Source organism: Podarcis filfolensis (genome assembly GCF_964270895.1).
Source record: "Podarcis filfolensis genome assembly, chromosome: 6".
NCBI classification, from domain to species: domain Eukaryota; kingdom Metazoa; phylum Chordata; class Lepidosauria; order Squamata; family Lacertidae; genus Podarcis; species Podarcis filfolensis.
In genome coordinates, this window is record NC_139609.1 from 61,242,274 (window position 1) to 61,263,778 (window position 21,505).

A 21,505-nucleotide genomic window follows, 5' to 3' on the forward strand; every position below is an offset into this window, starting at 1 on the left:
TTGGGAAGGCCTGGCCTCAGCATTCTTATTTGTTTTAATCTGTAAAGTGAGAATGAAAATCCTTCCTTTACAGCACAGGCGGGGAAACCTTTTTCAGCTCAAGGGCCTGTGTTCTCTTCTGGTCTGAGGAGAGTTCTGAGGGCCTTATAGAAAGGCCTGGAAGGCTGCAGTTGGGCCTCAGGCCTGAAGTTCCCCACCCCTACTTTACAGACAATGCATTTGTTTTGAATACTTAAAAGTTATTACACAAATTCAATTTACTCCTGACACCTTCTATCTCATGATTCAGTATAAAACATAATCAAAGCGGCTAAATGCTAAGTATTTCAAATCCTTTTGTCAGTTGAGAGACTTGAGAGTGTGCTGGTCTGCAGTCACAAAGCTGCCTCAGGCCACATACACAATAAACCCATTTGCAACACAAAAATGTACCTTTTCTCAATCTGGAATTGTTCCTGTTCCTGCTCCTCCTCAACATGCTGCTTTCAATTCAGATTGGTTATAGATCCAGCTGGCCACAAAAGTGGGTGTGGTTAATTGATACACATCTGAAAACCCTCCCATAGATTAGGTCATTATCCACATGCCCCAGGTGTTTGCACTCTTAATATACACCCACCCACTGTATCAATGTATGTGGAACTAAGTAAGAGGATGTCAGCAGGAGAAACTTAATAAAACAGAGGGAAGGCACAGGTTAAGGGAACAGCTACCACGAAGTGATTCAGTATAGAGAGCAGGTGTGTCAGAGAGAGTTAGGAGTCAAAGAAAGCTTGTTTAAATAAAGTTCTTTGTTTTACAGTACACCTGCTTTAATGTAATAAATGTAAAATACCAGTTAATTATGACCTGGGCTGGCTCTACCATTAGGCAGAGCAAGGCAACCACCTCAGGTGACAGATAATGGGGGGTGGCAGTGGCAGTAGCCTACCCGGTTGTTGCTCCTTTGGCTTACTGTAGTGTTCTCCCAAATGAGGGACTGGATGCTAAGCCACTCAGAATCGTAGCTCAGTGTGGGGAATAGAGGTCTTCTAACAACTGTTAATGCCCTTAATAAACTGCAGTTCTTAGCATTCTTTGTGGGAAGCCGTGACTGTTTAAAGTGCTACAGTACTGCTTAAAATGTGTTGTGAAGATGGGGCCTAAGTCACTGGACACATTATCCCTTAACTATTTGGTCCAAGATCCAAGCATAATTCATATTAGAATTTCCTGTATTATCCCTATTGATAATCTGTAAGTTTAAATGTAAAATAATAATGATCATACTGACTGGGTTGGGGGAAGAAAAGGTAATTCATTTCAAAGCCTATTCATATTTTGTACTGTATGGTACAACATACAAAAATAATAATACAGAGTCAACAAAACCCAGAATGGCATTTAACATGGGGGATAGGAATAATAAAGCACAACATAAGGAAACAGCTTCCTAGTATTCTTTTTTTTTGGCGGGTGAGGCAAATATATAGAGCAAAACAAATATATAGAAAGAGAGACACCAGATGTGATTAAGACAAAGATTTACATTTGCAAACATATTCTCATTTGTTTGTTTGGAAACAGGGTTCAAAGGATCCAAACAGTCAGTTTACTTCATTTACAACACAAGTCATATACAAGTTTTCTTAGAATTAAGCCCCATTAAGTTCAATACAGCTTATTTCCACGTAAGACTGCAGGCTTAAGAGAACTGACAGTACAATCAATTTAACTGTAACTGCTTTGTCCCATTAATTTCAACAGGACTAGCTTCATTAGGATTGAGGACAATGTTTTTAAGACTTGTTCTGTGCTTTATAGCAGGGTAACCTGTGGCCCTCAAGTGTTGTTGGACTACAATGGTGCAACAATAAAACTGCTAACACATTTGCAAAGCCACACAGGGTCTTGTATGGTTTTAAATTAGATGGGTGACCATGTGTTGAGATTCCTGCATGGCAGGGGGTTAACCCTTGGGATCCCTTACAATTCTATGATTCTGTGAAAATCCACAATCCCTGGCTATCAGCCATGCCGACTTGAGCTGATGGGGGCTGGAGCCCAACAGTATCTTGGGGGACACTGATTAGCCACCCCTGATTCCTAGCCAACATCATTTGCTTTATGTCATTGCTTCTGTTTACATGTTATTCTAGGAATAATGGAGACAGAATCTCCTAGCTGAAATATTTCGCTGACATGAGCAACATTTGTAGTTTTGGGCCAGTTGCCTATGCCAGTTCCTAGCTGAATATGGAACTGCCCTTCAATATTTTAGAATGTTTTTCACCTGAAAAACCATCTAGTTTTCTGCTGAAAGCAAGTCTATTGAAGTGTTTAATGTTGTTTGGTGATTGCCAAATGGTACTTCAGAAGGCTTGCTGGGTTGGCTGCTGAGTTCCTGTCAGTATGTGTTAAGGGCATTGTATCACATAGTAGAAAGGCTGGAGTGAGATGTCTGAGCTGGGTCTGGATGTGGGAATGACAAATGGTACCTACCAAAGAAGTAAGAATGTTGGCGGGTTTCCTGAAGTTTGATGCACACAATTTGTTTAACTCTCAGGTTGCCTTTTCAGTGATTTAGTATAGTGACTTGGACCAATAAATACAGCTTACATGCATCCAAATGGCAATTTTTTGTATCTTGAAAAAAAATAAATGTGGGTTGAGCTAGGTTGAGGCAAAATACAGCCATGTGTTTGAGCATTCACCGGTTCTCTTGTGTTGAAAAGGGTCATAAGAAAAGGGTCATCATGTGAATCAGTACTCAGAATTGTTGACCTAGGTGGTTAAATGCCTTATTGTTCATTATTTTTATTTATTCTCACTGTGAAGAGATCCTTCCTCCCCCTAATCAGCACTGGAGCTGAAAATCAAATTCCTAACTATGATAAATCTACTCTAAATTTCTAGAGAAGCACCCCTATCCTTTCCCCAGATAGATGGTTGTAAGGGACAGTCACATCTCATTTTGGTCTGAGAGAGAGCAAAAAAAGATACTATGAACAAGCCAAATCCCATTGAAGCAGCTTGCTAACTTCATGTACAAACGAAAGCTTGTACAAACGAAAGTGTGTACAAACGAAAGCTTGTACACACCACTAAGTCCTGTGGCAGCTCATTAAAAATGTATGCTTTGGAATGGGATTTTTGAATTCTTTGTAAAAATAAAAGGATAATGATTCCATTTATGGCACCCTTGCACTCTAGCTCCTCTATATTTCCACTCTGGTCTTTCAAGCCATGTTAATAAGACTTTTGGCCATATCCTTTTCACAGTTCAGTGTCAGCCACAACATGGGGCTTGGTTGAATGTCCATTTTTTGAGGTTGGTTGACCAGTTCCATTTTCCCGAGCCCCTCCATTGAAGTTTGGTTTATCCTGCAGGTCAGACTGTTCATGAGAGGCCACAGAAACCACAGTGTTGCCATGGCTACCATTTTCTGTGTAATATGGATCTTCACCCTAAATGGAGGAGGCAGTAAATAATAACAAAATGCAAAGTTAGATAATTGAATAAAGTGGACAACAAATTGGTTTAGATTTCACACCAAAAAGAAACATTTGATCTTTAACTCAGGCATTTCTGCTATTGGGAAAAATATTGTTCCCTCTTGCATTGCCTCCTTCTACAGCTCCTTTGCCTTAAAAAAAGGGGGGGGGGTCTTCTGTCTTGTTTATACATGCAAACAAGTATAATACAAATTTCAGCTCTCGGTTTGCTGAATTTGTGTACCAATATATGAACATCTCAAAATATTAAACTGTAAACACAGCTGTAATTACAATTGAATATAACTGGTAGGGTTAGAAGTTGGATGTTGGCAGCACAATGCAAGCTATAAAGCGGGAACCATAAACAGGAAGGCAACCTATGTATCAAAGAACAATGTTTTTTCTCATTTCTTTATTGTCATTAAACTTTTTTGGTTGAATGGTAGGGGACAACTTTTTTGGAACAACCACACTCCCCCCCCCCGGTCTAACAAGATGTGCTCATTGATAGAAAATAGCTAACTTGTTAAAAAGTAAGCTCACTAGATCTTTTTCACCATCACGCGCCTCTCTTTAAACTCCTGAAATAGACAGCTAACTACTTGAAATTCTTAGCCAGCAAGCGGTCTCTACAAAGCTTCCCCCATTCTTCCTTTCACACTCCTGCTGAACTTAGAGATCTCTCTACTTGTTTTGCCAGCTATAAGCACTAACCAGCCTCTCTCCCATGGGGCTCCAGCTCTGTCGTTTCATAAGGAAGTATGCAGCCAATCCCAGAAATGCCAGCAGCAAACCAGAGGTGACCAAGGCAATAAGTGTCTTCCGGGAATATTCCTTGTGACTCGAAATGTCCTCCTGTTTGTGGGGCTTTATCCCTAGCTGAAAAAATACAGAACAGAGCCAAAAATAACACAAACAGGAAGCATATTACATTCAGAGGCTCTCCCATTTACACCCAAAATTCTCAGTTCGGTTTCTTTTTTTCAATTTCAAGTAGGGTTGGGAGGGGAAAGGTGAAACATAAAATTTACAGGCACATTTACTATCTCAGTCGCACTGCAAGGTACTTACAGTAGAACTTACTTTCACATATAAGATTAAACCATAGCCTAGGTACCGTTTTTGAAAATTCTTCCCTAAAAAAGGGAAGTATTTATGCAGCCCCTAGTGAAAACCAGTGGAACAGTTCTATGGGGCATCTTAAATTGCTACAACTTTGAATATAATATTATCCACCCTTGGGTTTACTTTCTTCTTGAAGGAAATTTGTTCAACTGACTACACAGGGGCGGCGGGTGCCATTTCAACACTTGAGGAGAAACAGGAAATGCCCCCTTGCCCTGTCCACCCTGCTGCCTCCACCACCAGCACATCAGTGGTGCTGGTACTGGTGCCAATTTTGGGTGAGATTATTTCAGTTAGCCCTCACCAGAAATCAGCGCTACTTCTCTGCCAATGGTGGAGGCAGTAGGGCAGGTGGGGCATTCATGGGGATGCCCTTTAAGGGGCTTCCACCACCTGCAGCAGCAGCAGCCTCACCCTGCCTAATACCTGGGCCGCCCTGTGAATACACATACACAGATTTTTCAAAGTGCTTAAAGTGTCAGTCGAGCTTTGAAAATGAGTCCTAGCTTGTGGAGATTTCTCCTAAAATACACATTTTTTAAATGCAATTTTACCTGATATACAGATGTTTGCATTACATTTTCCCTAACACTATACATTTTTGTATGCTGTTTTCACTAATATATGTTTTACATTAGTATGCAGTGCTTTTTTCTGGGAGTACTCAAGGTTACACAGTACCAGCACATACTTTTTTCCCCTAGAAGAAAAGTACTGGTTAAATGTGTGGCACTTACTGTAACAACTTCATGGTGAGTACCGGCACCTTTTCTCCAGAAGAAAAGCACAGCTAGTATGTGTATTTTTGTGCACATTACGTGATCAAGAGCTGCACTGCAAAACTCAGAGAAGTGTGAATTTTGAAGGATGGATGTGTTTTGGTTCGCATTTTGTTTTGGAAAAGTGCAAATTGGGTAAGTTTGCCTTTAAATGCAGACCAAATAGAATTTCTCCCCTATCAACCAGCATGGAAATCCCATATCACACTGCCCTGATGCTCAGTTTAGCATCCTGTATATTAGCATATGGGAAATGATTCAATTCCCCTTTTCAGTGCTATGAATTGTACCCACAATCAAGTTGTTATTATTAATAATAGTAATAATAATAATATTTATACCCCACCCATCTGGCTTGGCTTCCCCAGCCACTCTGTGTGGGACCCTGAAGTACATAAGACCCTTATGTCTCACATTTTACTGCTTCCTGCATCACATCTAATTTTCAGCTATCTCCAAAATTAATTTTTCACCTAGTGGTTTTTCCCTGAGATTTACTGCATGACAGCTGTGGCAGCAATGTGCACATTTAGCTTTTCAGTGCTATTTTTATAGGTGCCTGGAGTCCAGCTTTACAAGCAGAGACCTGCCTCACTAGAGAATAGTGAGGATTAATTAATTAATGTATTATTACACTTTGAAGATGTAAAGTGCCAAAATGTGCAATGAATTACTACTGGAGACCTTTATTAAAACTATAATAGTACTGTAGGTCTAGCAATATAATTGGCCAAACCCCTGCAGCATAAAAACTTGACTGGGCTCAGAAGTGATGACTGCACAAAGGTGATGACTTTATAAAACCTTCTCAGTGGCTGATCCCAAACTTTGGAACTCCCTTGCTAGAGAAGCTAAATAGGCTCCCTCTTTCTTATATTTCTGCCAGCAAAGTGAAGACTGTTTTATTCCAGTGGGCTTTTGGGAACAGACTGTTTTTAAGGAAAATACTTTTGTTTGCTCGATTTTATAGATCTGTTTTCATGACATGTTAATTCTATTATAGTTTAATTGCTTTTTAACTGTTATCCTTTATGCTTTTAGCTTTTCATGTTTGTTTTAATTTTTGTGCACTGCCTTAAGGCCTGGTTTTGGGGAAAAGGTTGAATATAAAATAATAATAAAGAAGAAGAAACCACTTGTGGCATATCTCTCTCAATATGTTGTTATATGCTTTGTTTAGACAGAACAATGTTACGCTTCTTCTTTGGCAATCGCTCGTAGCCGAATAAGATTGTCTTCTATAAACACGGTTTTAAAAGTGAGTCCATAACTGACTGTGGAGGCCAATTCTGGATCCACATGTCCTTCCACAGAATTTATCTAAGCAAATCATATGCAGACATATTATATATGTGTGTGTGTATGTATGTGTGTTTGTTTGTTTGTGTGTGTGTGTGTCTGTGTGTGTATGAAAGAGTGAGAAATAAGATAGATAGAGTGCTTTTTTTCTAAAAACAATGTTTAGAGGTGCTCTCATTTTGACTCAAGAAAACCACCATTTTATAGTTCAAATCAGGAAAAGTAAATACAGTAAATGGACAAAAGTACAAAGATTCACAAAATGTTTAGGAGTATGCATACCCCCTGCGTCCCCCCCCCCAGAAAAAAGCACTGGAGAGATGGAAAGATAGATAGATCGATAGGTAGATAGATGGATGTTGGTTAAGATATTTTGAATGCTGAGCCAGTGGCAACATGCTGTGGCTAGACTTGATGGGGGAAGTGCTTAAAAAGTGGCAGCAGTGACCCACATGTTACTGGGCCTAGTTCAAAGTTAAAAGAATTTAAAGCAGTATCATAACCACTTTAAATAGTCATTGCTTCCCTCCAAGGATCCTGGGAACTGTAGTTTGTTAAGCATGTTGAAAGTGGCTCGGAGACCCCTATTCCCCTCACTGAGCCACAAATTACCAGAGTGGTTTAACAGCCAATTCATCTTTCCATGGAAGTCTGGAAATTGTAGCTCTGTGGAGGGAAAGGGGCTCTCCTAACATCTTAATGAGACAGTTGGACATTCATATGATTTCTACGACAGAGAGTTACTAGCACTCACATATTTTGTCCAGATTTTAACATATTTTAGATGTTGCAGTTTCTTATTGTACCTAACTCAGCTCCCCCACATTCTTAATTTATTACCTACCCCTCATTTATTACCTGTTCCAAAAATGCTGCCTTCTGGTGAAGAACGGGTTCTAATGCACTTGGACCTGTTGATTTCAAAACAAACAAAAGTTAGATCAATCACACAATAAAATTTGTGTCCATCTATTACCTTTCTTTGGTATTCATTGTTGCAAAACTGGAAGAGACTATGAGGACAACAAGCATTTTCACACACATGCTTATATCACCAAAACATTGCTTGTGCTTTTTATAAGAGCACCTGATTGCTCATGCCGAGGAAACGTTGTTTGTATTGTGGATGAGCATTCTGGGCAACACTAAATATTTGATATTATAAAATATATTATAAACAGGGTCTGGTCCATAGGCTGAACCTCCAGCCTTATCTGCCTGGCTCTCAGGACTTCCCCCAGGCCACACCCCTCATTGGCTTTGCATTGTCCATGTGTGCCTTTGCTTGGCCGCAATGTATCCTTGAACTGTGCTAATGTCTTTTGTTTATCTGGGTGAAGATTGGAGAGAGAGATGTGTTTGTATAGAATCCTCTGGCTTTTGCATGGCTGGTACAACTGGCCCTGCCTTGGGGCAGAGGGACACAGCCGCCTCAGGTGGAAGACACTACCAGGTATGGAGCAGTTACAGGTAGGTAGCCGTGTTGGTCTGCCGTAGTTGAAACAAAATAAAGAAATTTTTAAAATTCCTTCCAGTAGCACCTTTGGAAAGCTCTGGGCTACGGATCAAGGAGAACATACCACTTTACTGCAATGCCACAAATGCAGCCAGGAAAGTGATAGGTCACACTCAAAGGCTGAACGCAAACAGGGGGAAACATAGTTTTTGTTCTTCTTGGTGTTGTTAGTTGGCTTACATTTGGCAGGTTATGAATTGGTTATCATCTAGCAATGAAGTTGGGGGTAACTAGAAACAAGCAAACAAAACACTGAACCTGCCAGAGAAAACTTTACTATAGTTGGACAGTCTGGAATCAGAGGCACAGGAGCGGTGCAATAGCTGGGAAAGCCTATTTTCCCTCACCTGAAGAAAGCAGCAAGCGGAGAGGCTTGTATGGCTTCGGGAAGAAGGCATGAGGGCTCTGCCAGGGTCCAAGAGTCCACCCACCTTCTTGCCAAAGTCTAGTTAAGTGCTAAGTAGACTTTGGGAAGGAGCCTTCATGCTTCCTTCCCAATGCTGCAGCCGCCCCAGGAGGTGCTTCTGTGGCCCCTGTCCAGTGGCTGGGGGAACTTGGGGTGCCCCAGGATCAAGTCAGAAGCTGTGATGGCTTTAGGAATTCTGGGCTCATCCAGAAAAATCAGGACACTTGGAGGGTATGTATCCTGTTGCCAGTTTTGAAGTAAATTTCAACTGCCACTTTGGTTGGCTTTTGTACCTCCATCTTGTCATTTGCCTCAGACAGCAAAATGTCTTGGGCCAGACCTTGTGAGTGGAATGTAGCCTACAGTACAGAATGTAGCCTACAGTACAGCCTACAGCTCTGCCCTCTTTTGGCTCTGGCCTCACCCACCTCTGTCATGTGCTCCCGTCAAGGTTGCCCATGATGAAATGTGGCCCTCGGGCTGAAAAGGTTTCCCCATTCCTGTATTATAGCAACTGCAGCAAGAACTGCTTTAAATATCAGCAGTAAAAATGCCCACCATCTTTTTGGGCGTGGGTACAATTCATAACAAAGTTTCAATAAATAACAACTGGAAGGGAAGAAACAACATAAAATTCACAGCCAGATGCCCATCACACACAGCTGTAGATTAGTACTATAGTGTTTGTTTTATGTTTTTCAAGCATGAGATATTGGATGGGATATTCTTGTGACTGTGGAATTCTGTACCTTGATTTGGAGGATCTTATGTTTTAAGGAACAGATTATTCTTTGAGAACGAACAGTGATTACTGATGAAAGCTGAGATACAATTTTGCTTTCCGTACCCCACCACCCGCCCATGTGTGAAGTAATGAAAACAGACAAAAGAACTCATTGAAACATAAATTATCTAACTACAACAAACTGCTCACTCCCTGACATATATACACAATCTTGGTAAAACCATATCTTGCTCTATACATAAGTTTTACACCAATTTACCCAACTGACCTTTATTTGCTGCCTCAACCAGCAGTATGCAGTTGCGCTTCACTTCTGATTCTGACAGTTTGATATCACATTGAGATGGGTTTTCTTCACAAACTACATTTGTTAGGTCCATTCCTTTTTGTTTTTTGAACTGGTGCTGCAAAAAGCCAGAAAAGAAAAGTCAAACAAACAGATGTTAAACAAATGTTCTCTTCAGCATTAGTTTATACTATACCAATATCAATTAGCCAAGTAGGCTGCCACTGGCTCCTGTAGAACTCAAAAGCTTTCCAAAAAAACAGAATACAATGTCAGTGGCAGTTTCTTGCGGACCTCATGAGCAGAGGACTCCATGGGGTGGGTGAAGCAGTCCCACAAAGGTCAAGTTCCTTGCCTATAACCCACATAGATACAGATTCCCTCTTCTAGTTAATTGGTATAATTTGCCCAAAGTGGCCATTGGAATGTTATATGATGGTGCATTGGTACTGGGGTGTGGATGTTTCATCATGAGATGCCAAGTGAGAAGAGAGCTACAGGTCTTAAGAAAACTAAGCTCTGGACTAAGCTTCGCTTTATCTGTGCCAATGAAAGTCGTACTTTGCCCTGTGATAGCTACACTGGACGAACAGAATCAGGAGCACAGTTGTTAAACAATAAAAGATAAACTAACAAAAAGAGGGAACATGAACCAAAATATTTGTCAACAATTTCACATCTGTACATATTGATGGCAAATAAATAATAATAATTTTCCATAAAAGCAGTTTTAAAGTTGATGACTTTTATAATCAATATATGCCATTATAATGAAAAACATTTTAATATTACATAGTGACCAAGTGGATCCTACTTAGGATTATTTTCTGTAAGGTTTTAAAGGGAAAGAAGCCAAGGCAGCTCTTATTGTTTTGAAATCGTAAGCGCTACCTCCTTTTTCATTGTCACCAGGCAGGAGAAGAGGGAAATAACAAAGAAACACTTGGCCTTCCTGTTTTGGAAATGCCGTATTTCAGATGGCTCTTTCACTGCGGGTTTCACAATGGATAAAATCTTCCCACACAGAGATTGAAATAAGGTGATCCCTCTTCCAAACAATTGTGGCGCTTGAGAGGGAGGAGACTGAGGAGAAAGTTAGGGCCTTGCAGCTTTTTCCTCCTTTTGGTCAATCTGTGCGTCAAACAGGATGGAGCTTCTGGAATTCAGTATATACATGTCATGTGGGTCATGGGTCAGGGCCAGACTCTGGTGAAACAGAGCTAAAAATAAATATTCTGAAGTCACACGAAGTTCTAGAATAGGCAGGTTTGGTGGATCAGAAGCCTGAGAGTGGGTGTTAAGTATTTCAGTCAAGTGTTATGTTTTCTGTTTTATGTAAATTCAGCCAAGGTAAGCAGTAACAAGCTATCAGTGGTCAGAAATCTAGGGTCCCAACCATGGATCCATTTATGAAACTCTGCAATTCTCAGATGATAGCTCCATGTGTAGGCAGAAAGTTAGAAATGAGTCAGTAAATGTTCCACCAGAAGCTTTTATTTAATTTATATATGGCTAGAGTACATTAAAGGGAAAGGGAAAGGGACCCCTGACCATTAGGTCCAGTTGTGGCCGACTCTGGGGTTGCGGCACTCATCTTGCTTTATTGGCCGAGGGAGCTGGCGTACAGCTTCCGGATCATGTGGCCAGCATGACTAAGCCGCTTCTGGCGAACCAGAGCAGCGCACGGAAATGCCGTTTATCTTTCTGCCGGAGCGGTACCTATTTATCTACTTGCACTTTGATGTGCTTTCAAACTGCTAGGTTGGCAGGAGCAGGGACCGAGCAATAGGAGCTCACCCCGTCGCGGGGATTCGAACTGCCAACCTTCTGATCAGCAAGTCCTAGGCTCCCGTGTATGTGTATGTGTATGTGTGTGTATATATATATATATAATGGTATACAGGCAGCAACCATTTATTGTGTCTCTCTGTGTGTGGGGGTCCCTTTTCTGACCCTCATGAGCATTGGCGGAGTGCGCATAAGCATGCCCCATTCCGCCCTGTTTTCAGGCCACTTTGGGTTGGCAGAGATGAGCATGTGCGTGATTGCTTGTCAATCAGATGCATGTAAAATAGTCACTGCCTGTAATATGTTTGTGTTTCTCCAACTGCTGTAAGTCACTTGAAGACAAGTCATTTGGTACCAAGCAGCTAACAAGTCTAATAAATAACAGTAGTAATAATAATGAGAGAATGTTGAAAATTCTTTGCGTATGTTTTCTAAGTGATTTTTATGGTTGTATCAAATGGTAGTCCTACTCAGAGCAGAGTTACTTGTATTGTTCCAAAGGTTACGCGCCACCCTCAATCTTTGTTGGGAGGTACAGTGGTACCTCAGGTTACAAATGCTTTGGGTTATAAACGCTTCAGGTTACAGACTCTGCTAACCTGGAAGTAGTACCTCAGGTTAAGAACTTTACTTCAGGATGAGAACATAAATCGTGCGGTGGCACGGTGGTAGCGGGAGGCCCCATTAGCTAACGTGGTACCTCAGGTTAAGAACAGTTTCAGGTTAAGAACGGACCTCCGGAACGAATTAAGTTCTTAACCAGAGGTACCACTGTAGTAAGATTCCAGGGACTCCAGGGTTGAGTTCCCACTGGGAATTAAGATGTGGATGAGACTGTCGGGTCTTTAAGAAATATGGTTTATTAACACATAATCACAACTTGTGTAGAGAGTACAGAGTTTACAGCATTCGCATCTCAGGAGCGGCTGGTCTTTCACAGGAGCTCAGCATTGCATTCAGAGGCTTTCTGAGTGTCACACCTCAGCCTCCCACATGGAGTTCTCACTGCTTCCTGCTTCTCCTTCCCAGAAGTCCCATGCCAAGTAACTCTTCCCCTTCTCTCTGCTCCCCCCCCTCTGCTATTCCAAGCCTTTGAAGGGTCACAATTTTCCTGCAACCTATGTCATCGCTCAGTGTAAACTTGGCAACCTCCATTGGCCGAGACCCAAGGATTTCTCTATGATGGGCCATCAGCACCTTTTGCCATCTATCCCAGGTGATGCCTTGGCATGGAAATGGAGTTCCGCCTGTTATTTTTTCACTGGATTGGCATCTTCCCTTCAATACAGTGGAATCTTGGGTTGTGGACGTAATCCGTGACAGAGGCACGTCCACAACCCGCAGCATTCGCATCCTGAAGCGCTGTGTGTGCGCAGGCGCCAGCGCGATTTGGCGCTTCTGCACATGTGCGAAGGGCGAAACCCGGAAGTAACCCATTCCAGTACTTCCAGGTTTCCCGCGGTCCGCAACCCGAAAACACATAACCTGAAGCGGCCGTAACATGAGATATGACTGTACTCAAAAAATCAGTTAAATCCTACCCCTTTATTACTTTCTAACATTCACAAACTCTAGCAGTTATGGGTGCCCTTGCACCCTCAAACTCTGTAGCCCCAGATCTGTAACAATTTTAATGAGCATTGCTAGCTTAGGTTGATTAATTTCAATAGGTCTACTCCAAGTAAGACTTGGCTGGATACAACCCTTTGTTGTTGTTGTTGTTATGCCCATATTGCAGGTGGGGAGCTGAAGTTGAGTAAGATTGGCTTGCCGGAGGCCACTGAATGAACTAGTGATAGATGCAAAATTTTAATTCAAGACTTCCTGGCTCAGCTGGCTCAGTCTTTTACCCATTATGATATAATAGCCTTTGTGGTTTTCATTATTCTCCTGTAATTTTTTATATACAGTATGTAACTTTATTCCCATCATGCCTTCACAGCATGGTTTGGGGCAAATGATTCCTAAGAGAACAACAAACTTAATGCTCCCAAGTGTACATCAGGGAAAACATCTGTTTTTGAAGGGATTATGTCATTTGGCAAATGCTCTTTGCCCATTTTTCCGGTTATGTTCAAGATCCAGATTTCAATCTCCAACCAAAACATGAGATTGTTAATATTTGCCCATTCTAGAGAGAACTGGAATCCACAACAAAAGATTACAGCATTTTCTTGAGATAAGGTTGGATTCATGGGAAATTTTTATTAGAACTTGGCCTATCAAATTAACTCGAGTTGCACACTCTTGCCGCTGGCTGTTTTATTCTGTTCTATCAACGGTTTACACTGAGCTGAATAGAATTGGTAGCAGCTGCAATCACAATGCCTAGTGGTATTTTCTGTTGATGCATGGTTCAAACACTATCACTCACATGAATAATATTGCTTTGTTTGCACAAGTAATGTAGTTTTTTTGTGTCAAGACCATCTGACTTGGAGTAATCTGTATCACACAAACTTTACCCAAGAGAACCTCGACACATTCCCAACTGGCAGCCAGACAGTCAACTGATTCCTCCCTCAAACAACAGAAATGATACAGCTGAAATAAACAACCTGCCTGGCCTGATAAATCACACTTTATCAGGCTGTGATCATTACAAATTTGATCTTGAATTTTCCAGTCCTATGAAGGTTTAAAGTGCCTGGTCCTCTATAGGACGTCATAATCCCCAGGGGTGCACAAGATTTTCTGGGCTCAGTATGTTGTGGATTAGGTTTTCCATCTCACAAGAGATCACACATTGTTTTGTATGATTTGTTTCTTCTGCATATTTATGCAAATTTGTATTCTCTTTTGCAGGTGAGGGTGGCGGGTCCTCCAAATAATTTGGAGGCCACATACAAGTAATAAGATATCTGACCAACTGATCCAATCTGATTGACATTTAAATCTTTTCCACAACTGTATCTCCATTTTAGAATATAAGCTTAGCTTGTTGAATGTCTGCCTGCAAATCCACTTGTTGCTGTTATAGGCCCCCACCCTCAACTGCATTTCCTTTTAGAAGGAGGAAGACAGAGTGGGGGGGGGGACTTCATTTCTTGAGTACAAGTCCTTGCACGGGGCTTTCTCTGACAGGGCTTGTTAGGTGAATCCTGCCCCCTCAGGGTAGCAATCACTCCTCTACCAGGGAATATAAACAGCAGCTTCAAAATGAACCAGAAAGCTCCTTCAGAATGACCCAGGGAGCCATTCTTCTGTATGAATTTCAAGAAAAACTAGAGTCACGCACACACTCACCTCAAGGAAAAACTCAAAATGACTTCAAAATGAACTAGGAAGTTCCTTCTCCATTGTCTGGAGTTGTTTCCTGATTCATTCCATCTGCCCTGAGGCACTCAGCTCTGAATTGTTCTATAGCAAGTGCCGATCAATCATAGCTATGGCTTAACTCATTAGCTAAAAAAATCCCCCAAACTGGGAGCAGGCTTGTTTCTCAGAAAGCAGTTGGAGAGAATGGTATGTTTGGCTTTGTAACTGTCATGCTACAAGACTATAGACCCCCAAACTCAGCCCTCCAGATGTTTTGGGACTACAACTCCCACCACCCCTAGCTAACAGGACCAGTGGTCAGGGATGATGGGAATTGTAGTCCCCAAACATCTCGAGGGCCGAGTTTGGGGATGCCTGCTATAGACTTTGCTTAAAATTGAAAGGTCAAAGTCTAGCTTGGGCATGGGCCCAGTACAGCAAAATACTCCCCCCCCCAACAACATGGTGGTCCTGATCTTTCTCTGGAATCAGACTCCTGCTGATATTCGTTTATAGGACTAGAACTCAGGGTCACCCCAATGGTGCTGACTGGAAAAGGTTCACCCAACATATAATTTAGTAGTCATCACCCACATTTAACCCCAACTTACAACTTGAGACCCATTTCTCTCTCTCTCTCTCTCTCTCTCTCTCTCTCTCTCTCTCCTCTCTCTCTCTCTCTCGTCACTACATATCTCCATCTTCCCTCTCCACCATGATCTGTCTTCATGCCTCCAGCTTTCTGTTTTACACTCTCTTTCCAACTTCTCCTTAAAATGTAGTTGTGACAAGAGCAAGAGGAGTAAAAATACAAATTATTAGAATCATCGCTGCCACTGTCGTTTTTAACTTGATGTTTGTTTGTTTTTTGTATTTGCAAATTTCATTAAAGAAAACAATTGTAGTTGTGACCTACCTAAATTTTGGTGAAACTGCAAATTATGTTTGTGCAATAAACATATATTGTGCAACTCAATATCACAAGGCATAGCGATGGCCGCTACTTCAAGCCTGATCTATATGCAGCTGAATTAAGTGACAGAGTAGCATTTTTCTACTTTAAGTTACAGGGGATTGGTGTATGTGTGTGTCATTTTTTAATGCTTCACCATGTTACAAAGGAACAAAACAGCAAACAAACATCTTCTTTAAACAAACACTCCAGCACATCAGGAAAAAAGACTCTAGCCCAGCTGTCTCCCACTTGCTAGATTTCTAATTGAAAGGATCTTTTTAGATAGGCAGGTTCCAAGCCCAAGTATCAGACCAGTTAAAATATATATGCAGCAAACTTCACTATCACTACAAATGGCTTTTTTTGGGGGGGGGGACATTATTTGTCACAGAATACTTTATGCCTGGGAAAATGGAAGTTAAAATAAAACCTAGTCAAACTGTTCCCATAAACATTAGTTTGATAGGTTTGAGGAAAAACACTCCTCTGTAGTGTTTTTCCTTTGCTGTGGAAAGAACTCTTGAAAGAATGTCAGAGTTTCCTCTGTACAGAACAGAGATATAAAGCAGTTTACTGGGAAAGGGCAACAGGAAAACAGAGAAATACCTCAGTCTATTCTATCTACGCACAACTCAGATGCAGTTATCAGTTTTCTCAGAAATAGCAGCTCAGACTAGCGATGGGCAAATCTGTCACTTTTGGTTTATCTGAATTCCCATTTTTCCATACTTAAGGTCAGTTATCCACATTACAACACCACTTTGTGAAAAATATTTTTAGAAGTCCTCATGAATCCGTTAGAATTTTAGGACAATTTTCCCCCTACATGCACATTTTTGTATGCAGCTTTGCCTAATACGCACAGTTTTGTGAAACCGTTTCCCATAATAAAATGTATTTGCTTATGCTATTTCCACTAATGCATGCATTTCACCCTAGTAAATGCATTTTTGCACACATGACTTGGTTGGAAAATTTCATTACAAAATTCAGAAGAGTGGGAATTTCAAAGAATGGCTAAGAGCAATGTCAATTTTTATGAATACATTAAATCTGGAACTTTTCCTAATGACATTGATTCTGCATAATATTTATTGTTATTGATTAAAATCATTGTTATGCCACAATAACCAGAGATGGCAAGAGCCTGTATTGACTATCGGGGATAACCTAGGGATGTGGGGGTATGTTTCCAGTTGCTGACAAAATCAACTAGCAGTTGGTGCCTGCCTAATCTCAGGTGCCACCACAGTGAAAGTCCACTCTGAAGTAGACATCTGCAGGCCATAGTATAGTTAACAGGGCCTACTCTACTCTTCACAGTAGCTTCAGAAGTTTGTATTCATGTTTGTGTTGAGTACTTGTTAGGAGCACCCCTAACAGGGCATCCCTCAGGTCGGAGAGCTGTTGCTATTGCATGAATGGCCTGTCATATGCCTGTCTCTGACTTTTGAATACAAAGTTTACTCTTAAACTTTTCCATTTCCAGCTGGATAATCCAATAAAGTTAGGTGGATGTTAATGTTAAAGTTACAAGAAAGGAAATTCCAACTAAACATCAGGAAGAACTTTCTGGCAGTAAGAGCTGTTTGACAGTGGAACAGACTCCCACAAGAGACAGTGTATTCTCCCTCCTTGGAGGTTTCTAAGCAGAGGTTCTATGGCCATCTGTCATGTATAATCGAGTTAGATTCCCTCATTGCAGGGGGTTGGACTAGATGACCCTTGGGATTCATTCCAACTCTACAATTCTATGATTTGTTGATTCCCATCTGCACCTTGTTAATTGTGCAAATTATAAAGCTCCTCGTTGACATGTATTTCATTATTAACTATCAATTAACCATCACTTTGATCATTATATGAACTCTGTGTTCTGAAACATTAGCCTGAGCACATTCAGACCTATTAATTATGTTATTAAAAGCACTTAGAAGCCATAACCGGTATCTGTATCACTAGTGATTTAAAGGTTAAGGGAATGTGCACAACTATATAAAAAGATGAGATAAATCATTTGGGGCAGAATTGGAATCTTTACTCAAAGTGCAACTTCAATACAAAGAATCAAAGCTTAGCAGCCAGATCTAATGGCAGTGCCATTAATTTCAATATATAAATTATGGCAGTATTACAGGGCTGCAATGCTGCCTGACTGGCTGAAAAGGTAACACAGATATTTAGGATAAAGTTTTACATGATGATAATCAGCCCTAAAAATTTACACACCAATGAACACCAAAGCGGTACAGCAAACAGATAAATAGAATTAGGGTATAGCTAGCCTGAATTTTGTGATCATGAAACAAAATGTACCGTATTACATCTACACATATGCACGCTATTCGTTTTCCTGCTGATATTTCATCCACTAGGTGGCTCCAGTATTAAACTGTAAAGTCCCTGAGGAGTTTGTTTCAACAGATGTTCAGCATAGTTCTCCTTGATATGCTTCCAGTATATGTAAACAGGCATAAATTCAAGTTTGTGTGTGTGTGCTTTACAGGACAGAAGCCAATAACACAGTAAGATTAAGAATCCCATCCCAATGCCACTTTCCATTGCTACGGAGCAGCAGGAGTTTATTCCACAGCAGCTGGTTCCTCTAAAGAAGGGTGGATAAGCTGTGGCCCTACCGATGTTGTTAAAACTCCAAAGCAATTATTTTACTTTGACTGCAACACCAAACTCTAGTTTTGGGGGCCCTGGGATAAGGTGCCCTCACTGATCCACCCTCTTTGAGGACACCCACCTTGTCCTAGCCAGTCACTCCTCATTTTCTTGCCCTTTTATTCTGGATCCAGTCAGCATAACTATGCAGAGAAGGACTATGAGTGATCGCCAAAGAAGAAGCAGAAGCAGAGAAGGACTGAAAGGCAAGGGGAGGGTGCTGTTCCATCTCTTCATTCATTACTGCAAGCACACTCAGAGAGTGAAAGTGGTGCCAGGCTTCAAGCGGACACCGAGGAACCTCTGCATTAGCTCTGTCTTCCTTGATCTTAGAAGCCATCTGAGCCTCCTTGCCCACTAAAATATGCCCTTGCTTAGATTTCCCTTAATCTTGAAGGGTCAGAATGCTTGGGAATGTAGAAGACCCCTTTTTGTTGTGTTCACCATACTCTGGGATAATTTATCTAGTAAGACTCACCAGCATCTTAACAAATATAAATGAAATTGTTCCTTTTAAGACTCGATTAAGGCTGCATTCCTAACACACTGCTTTGGAATGGGGAATAAATCCCACTTAACTCAGTGGAATTTAGTTCTGAATACACATGGATAAGAATTAGATGTAGGACTATTTATTTCAGAAGAAGATGTTGAGATGATGATGATGATGATGATGATGATTATTATTAAAATGACCCCCCAATTTATTATTTGTTAGCTCACTTGAGTATAGAATGTGGGGTATAAATTTTAATTGAGAAAAACGTTCACCTGTCTGTTTTTCTGCAATTGCTTTTCTGCACTCCTTAATCCTTCTCCGAAACATTCTTTGATTTATTTCTCCTTCTCTGGACATGTGAATGAAACTTCCATGCTAAGCAGGCTTAGTTGGAGGACATCTCATTTAACATGGTGGTACTTAGTACTGAGTAAATATGCATAGGATTTCACAAGACTGCAGTTCTTTGCATTCTTTGCATAGTGGCACGTATTTCAAAGTAAACATGTATAGGATTATGTTGTAAACCAGCCCCTTCTCTGCACATCCCAGCCTCCACCTTGCACCATACAGCAGTCCCAACTGAGATGTATTTTTTTTTTGGCAGAAAGTATCCTCTGTCCGACCAAAAGAAAACACTGGCAACAACTTCTAGTTTAATTATATTTTTATATGTGTTGGAAGCCACCCAGAGTATATAAAAATAATAAATATAATAAATAAAAATAAAATTATTATTATTATCATTATTGCTAAGTAACAGGGGGACACATTTCTCCCACTGTCAAACCCTCATGTTTAAGAGCAGCACCAACGGTAAAGTAAAATTTAATAAGAAGTAAGTACTTAAAAAAAGAGAGGCTAAATACAGTGGCCTGGGAGATAGAAGATGGATTAAGCCAGGTGAATTAAAGGCAAGAAGATGACATTGGATTGTCTTAAAACACACACACAAAAAAACCCTTTAACTGGATTTTATCTGTTTATATTGTATCCTGTTAAGTCACAGTTAAGTCGTTTATATTGTATTCTGTTAAGTCACAGATGTAAAGTTAAGTTGCTTTTTCATAAAGTGACTAACAAATAATAAGAATGGTAGTAGTAGTAGTGATGGTAAGAGAAGGAACTCAGATCACCCATGAAAAACTAAACTGCACAAATATTCATTCAAAACATAAAACAATGGAGGATGGGCACCACTTTTTCCTTTTTCCAAGTTGGAACAGGCATCAGGCTCTTCCCAAAAGCCTTTTTCCACCCTGCCAATTCTTTATGGTCTGGTTGTTACTTACACAAGAGTATTCCTCATTGATTTCCAAGCATATCACTTCAGTGGTCTTAACGTTCTTGATATTGAGGCAAGTGATGTTAACCTGACAAAAAGAAAGAGAAGAAGCACTGTCATTGTGGCAGGAGGAGTGGGTACATAATCATGCTCAGCGCAGGGGTAGAGAATCTTTTTTGCCTGGAGGGCCAGAGCCTTATCTCCCCCCCCCCATCTTCTGGGGCAACTTTGATAGCTTGGTGGGAGAAGTTGATCTGCAGAATGGTGGGAGCACCCAGTGGGATTGGACTCTTTGCTCACCAGCTGATGAATGGACAGTTCAGTCCTGCTCTCTCCAGGGGTCTGCTTTGCCAGGGTGTTCCCCACAGGAAATGCACTGATGAAGCAGCACCCCACAGGATTGAATGCAGCTGCCCTACCCACTGGCAGGTGGGCATGGTTTTGGGGGAAAGGCCTTGTGGGCCAAATATGTACCTTCTGGTGGGCTAACATGACCTAAGTAGCTGGAAGCTGCCCATCCTTGGGTTTAGTATTAGGCAATGTTTGCATTCCACTAGAGGTGTTCCAGATGGACAAACCATCCCATCAACCCCCTCTTTTTGAAACTGCCATCCCAGTGGAACCATCCCCATTCCAATGGTTTTACTTGGAGTTGACAGAGAAACAGAATATAGAGTTACAATTTGCAGACGCTTTCCAATAGGACTGAAACAATGAATTGGTTAGTTAGTGGGATTAGCTTTGAATATAGAAATCAGATTGTCCTACTATTTCATTGCACCCAAAGCAGCAATCTAAATCCTTCATGCTTCTTACCATCGCACTACGGTCACCAGCTTCAGTTGCAGTAGGTGTACCGGTATTTGAAAACGTATGTTTTGGCAGCTCTGTAGAAGTAGATGTCAGAAGTGGTGTTGAAGTTGTGTTTTGAGTTGTCTCATTTCTGGAACTGCCCTGTGTTGTAGATGCTTGCACTGTTGTATTTGAAGTGGGTTTTGCAGTGAGTGTTTCAGGGGTGGTGACATTTGTACCATTTGTTGCCTCAGTTGAAAATATTTGATCTACAAGGAAGAACACACAGACACACTTGGAATGCCTGAAAAGTTCTAAAACCAAACCATGTATCTGCATTTACTGGAATCTTTCTTGATAAATGGCATCAGGATTGTGTCATGTCTCCAGAAGCACAGCAGATTTACTTCCGTTTGACATAAATATGGGAAATAGCGCAAGAGGAAAGCGTCAAAACACTTCCTATCCTAACCCCTGGGAGCACTTTGCCAATCCAACCCCACCCTGCTGCTTGAAACTAAAAGCAAAAACAATCCCCAAAACAAAGCATGGGATATAATGCCATGGCTCTCCCTTTATTTTATCTAGTTTGGTCCTGTTGTCAACTTGGGTACAGTAGGTGGGG

At 41.0% G+C, this 21,505-nt stretch overlaps 1 protein-coding gene across 2 annotated transcripts in view; it reads right to left on the minus strand.

Annotated features, from left to right (window-relative positions):
• Positions 1–1,279: 1,279 nt before the first annotated feature.
• Positions 1,280–21,505, minus strand: part of CD34 (CD34 molecule) — a 118,143-nt gene continuing 97,917 nt past the window's right edge. For both annotated transcript variants that reach the window (XM_083617555.1, XM_083617554.1), the window contains exons 3-8: positions 20,905–21,149; positions 20,096–20,176; positions 9,616–9,751; positions 7,539–7,591; positions 4,192–4,356; positions 1,280–3,447 (exon numbers count right to left, since the gene is read on the minus strand). In XM_083617555.1, the coding sequence (XP_083473681.1) occupies positions 3,256–3,447; positions 4,192–4,356; positions 7,539–7,591; positions 9,616–9,751; positions 20,096–20,176; positions 20,905–21,149 (872 nt within the window). In that variant the 3' untranslated portion in view covers positions 1,280–3,255. The remainder of the gene's footprint in view (positions 3,448–4,191; positions 4,357–7,538; positions 7,592–9,615; positions 9,752–20,095; positions 20,177–20,904; positions 21,150–21,505) is intronic.